Source organism: Gavialis gangeticus, unplaced genomic scaffold, assembly GCF_001723915.1.
Source record: "Gavialis gangeticus isolate Ggan-Ray unplaced genomic scaffold, GavGan_comp1, whole genome shotgun sequence".
Taxonomy (NCBI): domain Eukaryota; kingdom Metazoa; phylum Chordata; order Crocodylia; family Gavialidae; genus Gavialis; species Gavialis gangeticus.
In genome coordinates this window covers 119,724,764-119,735,729 of record NW_017729024.1, presented here as the reverse complement: position 1 = coordinate 119,735,729, position 10,966 = coordinate 119,724,764, and the positions used below count along the sequence as shown (strand labels likewise).

The 10,966-nt window shown below is 47.1% G+C and overlaps 1 protein-coding gene across 1 annotated transcript in view; it reads left to right on the top strand.

Annotated features, from left to right (window-relative positions):
- RIC1 (RIC1 homolog, RAB6A GEF complex partner 1) overlaps positions 1-10,966 on the top strand; it is a gene marked incomplete at its 5' end in the record, with an annotated part of 138,394 nt that overhangs the window by 106,140 nt on the left and 21,288 nt on the right. The window contains one exon of the mRNA XM_019518235.1: positions 9,257-9,373. Coding sequence (XP_019373780.1) covers positions 9,257-9,373 — 117 coding nt within the window. The remainder of the gene's footprint in view (positions 1-9,256; positions 9,374-10,966) is intronic.

Genomic DNA, 10,966 nt, shown 5'->3' with positions numbered 1-10,966 from the left:
GGGTTGGAAGGGACCTTGTAGATCTTCAAGTCTGACCCCCCCGCCTGGGCGGGAGAAAAACTGGACTCAAATGAGTCCAGCCAGGTAGGCATCAAGCCTCTTCTTAAAGACCCCCAGGGTAGGAGCCAGCACCACTTCCCTAGGAAGTTGGTTCCAGCTCCTAGCTGCCCTAACTGTGAAGTAGTTCTTGCGGATGTCTTATCTAAACCTACTCTCCAGTGATTTGTGTCCATTATTCCTTGTTATGCCAGGGGGAACTAGGGGAAACAGTGTCTCCCCCAAACCCTTCTGTTCCCCCCTAGTGAGTTTATAGACAGTCACCAGGTCCCCATATGATATGCTGGAAGGCAGGGCTAGGATTCAGAGATGCCTAGACGAGTTGGTGGATTAAGCCAAAAGAAATCTCATGAGGTTCAATTAGGAGACGTGCGAAGTCCTGCACTTAGGGCGACACAAACCCACACGCTGCTACAGGCTGGAGACTGAATATGAGCCAGCAGTGTGCCCTTGTTGCCAGGAAGGCTAACGGCATACTGAGCTGCGTTAGTAGAAGCATTGCCAACAGATCAAGGCAAGTGATTATTTCTCTGTCTTCTGCATGTGAGGCCACATCTAGAGTCCTGTGTCAAGTTTTGGGTCCCCCACTACAGAAAGGACAAATTGGAGAGAGTTCAGCGGAGGGTAGTGAAAATAGCTAGGGGGCTGGGGAACAGGACTTGAGAGGAGAAGCTGAGGGAACAAGGAGTAATGGTCTCAAGTTGCAGCAAGGGAAATTTGGGTTAGATATTGGGGAGAACTTTCTCACTAGGAGAGTAATAAAGCATTGGAACAGGCTACCCAGAAAGGTTGCAGACTCTCCATCATTGGAGGTTTTCAAGACCTGGCTTGACAAAACCTTGGCTGGAATGAATAGCTGGGGATGGTTCTGCTTTGAGCAGGGGGTTGAACTAGATAACTGGCTTAGAAATCAGAAGCCCAAGACTGCTAAATCTGAAAAAATCTCTGGACATCATAGAATCGTAGAAAATTAGGGTTGAAATTAGGTTAAGTCAGCTCCTTCAGGATATTAGCAGCCAATCAAGTGGTGCCAAGAAATCAATATTGCTGATCGTAGTTGGTAGGGTTGGAAGGGACCTGAGCAGATCATCAAATCTGACCCCCTGCCATTGGCAGGAATGAATGTTGGGATCAAATGACCCTGGCTAAGTGATTATCTAGCCTCCTTTTTGAAGACCCCTAAGGTAGGAGCAAGCACCCCTTCCCTTGGAAGTTGGTTCCAGATCCTAGCCGCCCTGACTGAAGTAGTGCCTCCTCACGTCTACCCTGAACCTCCTCTGTCAACTTGTGGCCGTTATTCCTAGTTGCTCTGGGTAGTGCTCAGGGGAACAGGGCCTTTCCCATTCTCCGCTGGTCCCCCCTGGTAAGTTCATAGATGGCTGTCTGATCCCCTCTTAGCCTTCTCTTGTGGAGGCTGAACAGGTTCAGGTCCCATAGCCTTTCCTTGTAGCGCCTGCCTTGCTGCCCCATGACCGTACAGATGGCCCTCCTCTGGACCCTCTCAATGCTGGACACATCCCTCCTGAAGTGCGGTGCCCAGAACTGGATGCAGTACTCCAACTGTGGCCTGACCAATGTTGCATAGAGGGGGGGGATCACCTTGGACCTGCTCATGATGCATCTGTGGATACATGACAAGGTGCAGTTAGCCTTGCTGACCGCATCCTCACGTTGGTGGCCCATGTTCATCTTGGAATCAATAATGACTCCAAGATCCTTTTCTGCCTGTGTGCTGACGAGGAGGGAGTTCCCCAGCCTGTAGGTCTGCTGCTGGTTCTTTCTCCCTAGATGCATTACACTGCACTCGTCAGTATTGAATTCCATCCTATTCTCATCCGCCCACCCCTGTAATCTGTCCAGATCTAGTTGTAGCCTGTCCCTCCTTTCTACCGTGCCCACCTCTCCACACATCTTAGTGTCATCTGCAAATTTGAACAAGGTGCTTTTCACCTCCTTGTCCATGTCACTGATGAAGATGTTGAACAGTGCAGGCCCGAGGACTGAGCCCTGGGGGACCCCACTGCCCACGTCCCTCCAGCTTGAAAATGACACGTCCACCACCACTCTCTGGGTGCGGCCCTGTAGCCAATTTGCGACCCATCTGACTGTGTAGGCATCAATGCCACAGTTGCCTAATTAATGAGAATGGGGTGAGAGACTGTGTCGTAGGCCTTCCTAAAATCCAAAAAGACTGCATCCACCATGACATCTGCGTCCAAGGATTTTGTGACTTGGTCGTAAAAGGCAATCAGGTTGGTCTGCCAGGGCCTGCCCATAATAAACCCATGTTGGTTGCCCCTGAGCATAATCTCCCCTGGTGGTCCCTCACAGATGTGCTCCTGGATAATATTCTGAAAGAGCTTCCCCAGGACCAAGGTAAGACTAAAAGGCCTATAGTTACCCGGGTCCTCCTTCCTCCCTTTTTTGAAAATGGGGACCACATTGGCCCTTTTCCAGTCCTCTGGCACCTGGCCAGAGCACCATGAGTGCTTGTAAAGCCATGCTAGAGGTCCTGCAATGACCCCTGCCAATTCCCTGAGCACCCTGGGGTGGAGATCATCTGGACCTGCTGATTTAAACATGTCCAGCCCTGCCAGAAGTTCCCTAACTATGTCCTCACTGACCCTATGCCTGGCTGTGCCTCTCCTGAGTCCGTCCGGAATCCCGGTTCAGGGGATGTCCCAGTCCCTGCTCAGAAAAATGGAGGCGAAGAATTTGTTAATGAGGTCAGCTTTATCGTCTTGTGCAACCACCTGACTGCTGAGCGTGTCTTACAGGGGCCCCACGTTACCCGGTGCCTTCTTTTTACTCCCTATGTACTTAAAAAAGGACTTCTTGTTATCTTTGATCATGCTTGCTAGTCCTAGTTCTGTCTCCGCCTTAGCCTTCCTAACAGCCCTGCTACAGTCTCGAGCAGTGGAGGTATAATTCTTCTTGGTGATAGCTCCTCCCTTCCACTGGGTGTATGCCTTCTTTTTAGCTTTCAGATGTTTCTGAATGCCTTTGGTGAGCCATGGGGGCTTTTGAGCCCTCTTTGATTCACACTGGGACTGTCACACTTTGGGCTCGGAGGATCGTCTCCTTAAGGAGCGACCACTTGTCTTGGACTCCTAACTCCCCTACCCTCTGGGACCTCAGTGCCTCTTTGACTAATCTCCTTAACTCATTGAAATTGGCCCTTCTGAAGTCAGGGGCTGCTGCCTTGCTGCAGGCCTTTGACACCCAGCACTGAACAGTGAATTCCAGTAGGCGATAATTGCTATCACCCAGGTGGTCGAGAACCCGCAGTCCCCTCACTAGGTCATTGCCTGTGGCCAGGACCAGGTCCAGCAAGGCATTTCCTTTGGTGGGACTGCACCTCCTGGGTTAGGTGGAGGTCCTGTATCTTGGCTAGGAACTGACATGAGCAGTCAGACCTGGCTGACTGCTTCTCCCTGCAGATGTCTGGGTAGTTTAGGTCATCCGTGATGACCACGTCCCTCGACTTAACTGCCTCTGTGAGCTGACCTGAGAATTCCCAGTCCAGCTCTTCTCCCTGGTTGGGTGGTCTGTAGTAGACACCCACCGTTAAGTCCCTTTCCCCATGACCCCCTTGTATTCAGACCCGGAGCACTTCACTCTGCCCCTCCTCTGACCTTGTGCTGTTTGTTGAGGACATGTATTGCTTTTTGACGTAGAGTGCCACACCCCTGCCTTTCCTCCCCATTCTGTCCCACCTGTAGTCTGTAGCCCTTGATGTTTACCACCAAATCATGAGTTGAATCCCACCAGGTTTCAGTGAGTCCCACTATGACTGGGTTTGTGTTAGCTAGCAGAAGGGCAAGTTCCTCCTGCTTGTTCCCCAAACTACAAACATTAGTGTAGAGGCATTTAAGGTCCCCTATGGGTGCATGCACCACCCCCTTGATCCTAGGACTATCTGGACCCCTGTCACTTACCTGGGTACTTCTTATGCTCATTGCCTGTCTTGGCTGGGAAGTGCCCTTGTGTCCCCCTGTGGCCCCATCCCTTGGTGAAGCTAGGTTAAAGCTTGTTGTACGAGATCAGCCAATGTGGAATAGAAGACACGCTTGCCTTTAGGGGAGAGGTGAAGCCCATCCCACCCGAGCATGCCCCCTGCATGAAAATGCGGGTCGTTGTCAAGGAACCCGAGGCCTGCCTGGTAGCACCAACTTGGAAGCTGCCAGTTGACCACTCTGATACAGGCCTCATGGTGCTGTCCGCATCTACTTACCGGGAGAATAAAGGAGAATACCACCTGCGCCCCTGTCTCCTTGAGCTTGGCTCCCAGGGCCTTGTAGTCCTTTGTGATGTAGTCTGGACTGCCCAGCTGCGACATTTGTTCCCACGTGGATTAGGACTATGAAGTACTGGTCCGAGGGTCAAATGAGGTCCGGGATCATGTCTGTAACATCCTGAATCTGAGCCCCAGGCAGGCAGCAGACCTCATGTGCCATGGGGTTGGGTTGGCAGATGGGACCCTCCGTTCCCCTCAGGATGGAGTCTCCGATGACCCAGAATCATCCCAGTGCTCCCATGTCAGCACTGGGATCATATATAGTACTGAATTCATTAAGATTTTAGATAGCTGAAGTGATAACTCAGGATGCCAAAAAGGAAGAAACTCAAGAAAGAGCTTAACATCTTCTGTTACAGATAAGCAGGGAAGGCATTGGCAGATAAAATTCTTATCGTCTGGCACTGAAGCTGAGTGAAGAACAGTGCAAGCACACTCCGTCTGAACTGGACCTAGCCCTGAAGCTGTCCGCACATCCTCTGAGGCCTTGGCTGGTCACCTTTGAATGTTATGCAGTGGGTGTCCTTTGCCTCCACAGCAGTCCTTATTGCTGGACTTGAAGTGGCTTGATTTGCTCATGAAAGCAAGGCCTGTTGTTTCCAGGTGATATGCAGTTATTTGTATTGGTTTCCATCCATGCTACAGATCTTGGAAGTGAAAATCCTGGTGCACAATATGTAAGTGATGCACTATATCAGCATATAAGCAGACATCTGTTATCCATATCTTACTTGGAAGTCACTGAATGAGATATGATCAGCATGGTGCAATGTTCTTGAAAGAGTCAGCAGCAGCCTTGTGGACTGAGCAGAAATTAATCCATAAGTGATTTTGGCTGCATCCATCCTAGACCCATTATTCAGCGTTACCAGTTCCTAGTATCCCCAAGGTGAGATGGGACACAGTTCAAGTCAGATGGGACACAGCAAAGATAAGATGGAACAGTTCCCAAACTGGTTGGGACTACTTGTCAAATCTACTTCAAATGTCCAGCTAATTTCCAACATGTTTTTGTCTTATGTGGAAATTGTGCCTCAAAAGCAGGGTCAAATATTCCATTCAGATCCAGAGTTGTTGCATCAAATGACCTTGATGTTGGTCGGATGAGCCACACTGATTAGGGCTATTCAAGAAATTCTCACTCAAAGTAGGTATGGCTATTATAGGGAAATTTGTACCTGGGCATCCTAAAATCTAACTTTGGAGGCCCTAATTCTGAAGATTCTGGACTACCTAGTGCTAAGACTGGTGGGACTGGCATTTAGTTCTGTTAAAGTTCATCTGGCTTCAATATCAGCTCATTATGCTACTGCTGAATGCACTTAATTAAGACTCAGTGCAGTTCAGACTATTAAGGGTTTGCTCCTTGCCTGGGTCAACTTCTGCTTCTCTTCCTGCAGTTGAGGGAGCCCCCTTTCAAATCTCTCTTAGAATATTTCTAATACTATCTTAACATCAAGGCTGTCTTTTTAGCTGCTGTAGGATTGGCAAAGAGCTAGCAAGACCCTACTAGTATGCATATTTTCCAGGGACAAGATGGTGATTTAAGTTGCGTCCTAAGGTTATCTCAGAATTCCATCTCGGCTAATCACTTCACCAGTCTCCACCCCCTCCCGTATGTTCTGGATGTCTCTCGCTCTGCTTTGTTACCGAGATAGGGCTATACCCTTCAGGCCTTCTTTCCATTCTTTGTGGCCAGATCTGGTGTGTTAGAAGGCCAACTGGCCTCATTCTAGAGACTCTCAACGGGCATAATTTCCATATTTTTCGAACTGGGGAGTCTTCCCTCTTAAATATCAAGGTGCATTTCCATCAGAGCACAAACAAGTTTGTCAGCTTATTTCAGAAACCTGCTGAAAACAGATTTGTAAGACACCCGTGTGGAGTAACCCCAATGCTTGTTGAATGTGCTTGACATAGCTGCCAGGGCTTGATACCAAGTTTGTAAGGTCAATACTGAAATCTTTTTGGTTGATCATCTCCTTATTACCATTGTATAAGGAATAGAGAGCTCACAAATCACTTCCTGGGGGATCCGTACTAAAGACCTGTCTCTCTAGTTTGGTGCATTTGATAGTTATACAGGAATATCCTCCTTGCATAGACACAGTGCATGCTGATGTGGAAGTGTTCGTCCCGACAGATCTATGCTCTCCTCCCCAAAATAATGTAAACTAATTTGATGAAAAGTGTTCCTAGGTGCATCCATACCTGGGGCATATCAGCTAGGAGATGGGACTTTTTTCTGCCTTAGGCCACCAAAATCTTAATGCAGATCTGGTCTGACATGTTTAAGAAAAATTAGTTACTTCTGCTACAAGTACTTGTGGCCACTAGAGACTACATCCCAGTTCCAGCATTTTGGGGTTGTCCTCAATCATGGACTTCAGATTGAGCTATGGAAAAAAGATTGCATCCAGTGTACCAATCAATTCTGATAAAACTATAGACCATTAAGTCCATGTGTACCCTACCAGAGTACTGAAATAATTTAGACTTGCATGCAAGAAGTGAAATCCCCACTCAGGGTGACAACATGAGTCATGTTTTACTATAGCCCTTCTTTCTGGGGAAAGAGATGACACTTTCTTGAAGTATTGGGAACTAGAACAATTTTTCTTTCTCTTAAATATCTATGATCTCCATTATAATATATGAAAGTGGTGTACTTATTAATGTGTTTAGCCTCACACAACCCCTATTTGTGGGAGGTGCCATGCACATTGTGCAGAGGGAAGCTAAGCCACTTGCTCAAGCTTTTGCAGGAGTTCTGTAGCAGAGTTGAATTTAAACCCAAATCTCAAGTCCAAGGCTCTTGCCTCTTAACAACCAGTCCAGCCTTCCTCTGAGAGTCTTTTTAGCTTTTCTTGTTACATAAGAGAATTCTGTATTTCCTGAAATGTCACATGTTTAGTGGAGCTTTCATTGATTTACTTGTTGGATCATTCTGAGATGTCTTTCATGCTGTGTCCTTCCTGTGCACATCCTGCAGCTGCATTTTTGAGTGGGAAGCTGCTATAAAAATAATTTTGTCAATCTTAACTAGCTGTAAGTTGGGCCTTGTAAGGATAGGCAGAAATACTGTCTTCTATTCTAGATGCTGAGAACATGCCTGAACTGGGCACCAGCTTTTTGGTAGTCTGGCAAGCTGTCATCCAGTTCGGTTTTTAAATTTAAAACAAAAATGGGTAAACCTGACGCTTCTCAGAGATGGACTGGATACTTAACTCTGTTCATGTTCTGAAAAGTATCTTTGCAAATAAATATACCATAGGGGTTTTGCTTGATTCCTTTTTTTTTTCTTTTTTCAGCTCACAATATTTGTAGTGCTTACAAGTAAAAGGATGTAGTTTTTAATTGCCACCTCTGCAAGCTGAGGCTGGAACGTGGAAGTTAGATGGGTTCTTTCTGGCTTCTACCTGTCAACATTGAACATGGGGCACTTGGGTATTAATGGCATTAATGATGCCTGAGCCCAAATGGCATCTCTGTAATCTTATAATCTGTTCTGTAATCTTTGTGGCAATGTCAGCAGGAAGGAAAAAGCACAGCTTGCTTTTTAGTGCCAAATAAACAATTTGGTTACAACTATAAACAAACATCGAAAACAAGTCTAGTGCACAAAAAAGTGCTATTTTAGTCACTTCTCCATTAGAATCACTTGTGTCCTTTCTTATAGGTATCTGACACTTTTTTTTTTCATTTGGATCCTTCTTGTACTGAATTGCCTCCTAAGAGGGTTGTTTGTATGCCTTGGATAGCCCTGACTGACATAAATACCAACATAGTGTGGTACTAGCACAGGCAAGCAGCAAGGCTACCTGAAATAACTGTTTTTTAAAAGTAAGGAATACTTGAGATTTGGTTTTAAAAAAAGAATGAACATGTACTTGTAATTGTAAGGTCTGTTTCCCCCCCTTGAAATGGAAAATATTTTATAGCTAACACATTTGATTCTCTTCTTCAAAGCATTAGTGTTGGAAATTACTATGTGCACTGTTGTTCCCTAGCTGAAGTGGCCTGGAGCTACTAGGAGCCTATTTAATCAGACAGTGACCAGAATAAAGTTAGCCATGCAACCGTTTTAGCTGGTGCCTATGCTAAAAGAGCTGTTCCCTGTTTCTATAAAAAACAAAAAAACAAAAAAAACCCCACCACTTCTAAAGCTATGGCATCATGCAAGGCAGTTGTACAGTTCTGTTTAGGAAAGCATTGCTGTTCAAACCAAAACTTCTGATTTCTATTTAAACCAACTAAAGCAAAGGAAAATAAGACAACATTGGGACCTTGCTGAGATGTCTCATTCATACATTTCTCCCAGGCAAGCAAAGCTTTTTAGGGAGCATATGTGGCACAGGTTCTTGTCTAAGAAGCAAGTGCTGTGGACTTTAATTTGTATTTGTCCCAAGCTCTTGGAAGTTAGGCATTTAAAAAACAAACAAACCCATAATTCATAATGGTTTACTTGCCTGCCTTCTGCCCAGAGGTGCTGTAGTGAGAAACACTGTTATTTTTAGGCTTTGCAGTGGCTTTCTTGGGACAGTGGTGGTTTGTGTCTTCTGAGGTGGCAGGTTCAAGCCCAGCTCTATTTAAACAGCAATTGGAGGTGTTTCCTCTAGCATCTCTAAACCAATAACCATGAATGCCAGAGAAGGTATGATGGGGGATGGATCACTGTAGATATACCCTCTTCACGTGGTCTTTCTCTAGGGCATCTGCGTCTCCCACTGTCTGAGACTAGGATGCTGGGTTTAGATGAACCATTGGTCTGACCTACTACTTATGTTTTTCTGAACTTACTAATTTGACCCTGAGTTTATGCTGAAAGTAGATTCGAGTAAAGCAAAGACGATGGATTCAGAAAAACTTAAAATCGTAACTCTACATTCCTTTTCTCCTCAGGCCTGTGAGGCAGAAAGCATTATGTTAAACTTAGCGGGACAACTCATCATGGTGCAAAGGGATCGGTCTGGCCCCCAGATACGGGAGAAAGAGAGTAGCTCTAACCAAAGGAAGCTTGTGAGTAAACAAACGTGCATGGGATTTCACAGTCCTTTTCTTTCAAAGGTGTAAGAGGACTGGCCAAGTTGTGAAGGTGGCTGATCCAGGCTTAAAAGTGTAGCTGCACTTCTGTGTCTGACCAAGCTCATAGAATCATGCCAATGAATTCTGACCAGCATAACCCTCTTTCTGGTCAAAAATTCACAAGCCAAGCTTGTTGCTTCAAATATTTGCATCTACACCACTACTTATATTGTAGTAGCATGTTGGAGTCCTCAGCTCAGGATCAGGGCCCCATTATCCTAGTGCTGTGTGCGCTTCAGGTAAAAGAATAAATAAACAAATCCACTCTGGGGCCTGTTTCTAAACCGTTTATGTATTTGTGATGTGCTGTCACCTTGAGGCATCTATGCTACACAAATGAATAACTAAGCTCTTCCATGTATGACTAGACACTCTTTGCAAGAGGCAGTTCATATCAGTGTCATTTTGAAGACCACCAGTTCCACAAACATCTGCAATCATGAATTGTTTGAGCAGGTCTTTAGTAATAACCAAGGATCCTGGTGGGTTTTTTTGTTTAAAAATCACACTTTCTCTGATTATAACCTCCCAAAATCCACCTTTATCCTAATTAAAATGAAATGCCACTATATATGTAGGTATCAGTTGAACACTATTTTATTGAGATCTTTACAGTTTTAAAGCAATTTGGAAGCTTACTAGTGCCTTAATCTATAATAAAATAAATTCTAAATACCTATACATTTCAGTGTTTGATTTTTGGACTACTTATCATGGAAAATCGGAGCTCTCCCTACCCCCTTCACTCTCTAGGATGTGGGTCCAGCTGTGGCTGGTGGATCCCTGCCACTTTGTGGTGCCAGGCAACCCTGATATGCCCATGCCTTGCTCATGCCATTGCCCTTCACTCCCCAACCACAGCCCCCGCAACCCTGCTGGTGTGCCCCTGACTCCCCAGCCACAACCCTCCACTCCCCCCAGCCCTGCTGGGGCTCCCAGCTGCCAGGGCTACAGGGGCAAGAACCCAGGTCTGCTGCCTCCTGCAGCAGTATCTGAGCCCTGGCTGCTGCATGTGGGAGGCAGTGGCTGCTGCAGCAGAGCTGTGCCTGGCTCCCCCTCCCCCTTTGGCAGCACAGCTGGAGTGGAGTCTGTCAGGGGAGCTCCCTGCGCTGTTGCCCTCCCTCCTCTGCAGCCCAGCAGGCAGGACCCGGTGTGGCAGGGAAGAGCAGGGCTCAGTGGGGAAGCTCGTTGTCACCACTGTGAGCCCCATGCTGCCATGGCAAGGCACCCCCTGCCCACCTGGCAGCAGGGAGGAGCACAACTCTGCACTGCCACCCCTGCTGCTGCTGGGTGGGCAGGGGGCGCTTTGCCATAATGAGATGAGGCTCGCAGCAATGGCACTGAGCTTTCCCACTCCGCTCTGCCCTACCATGCCAGGTCCTGCCCATAGCCCAGGGGGGAGGACAGCAGGGTGGGGAGCCCAAGCTTGCAGCAGGCAGCCCACACCTGCCCACGTGGCAGGGCACATGCCCTCCATGTCCCCCTGGGAGTGCGTGCAGTGGCAGAGCCGCTGTGCGCCCCCCCCCC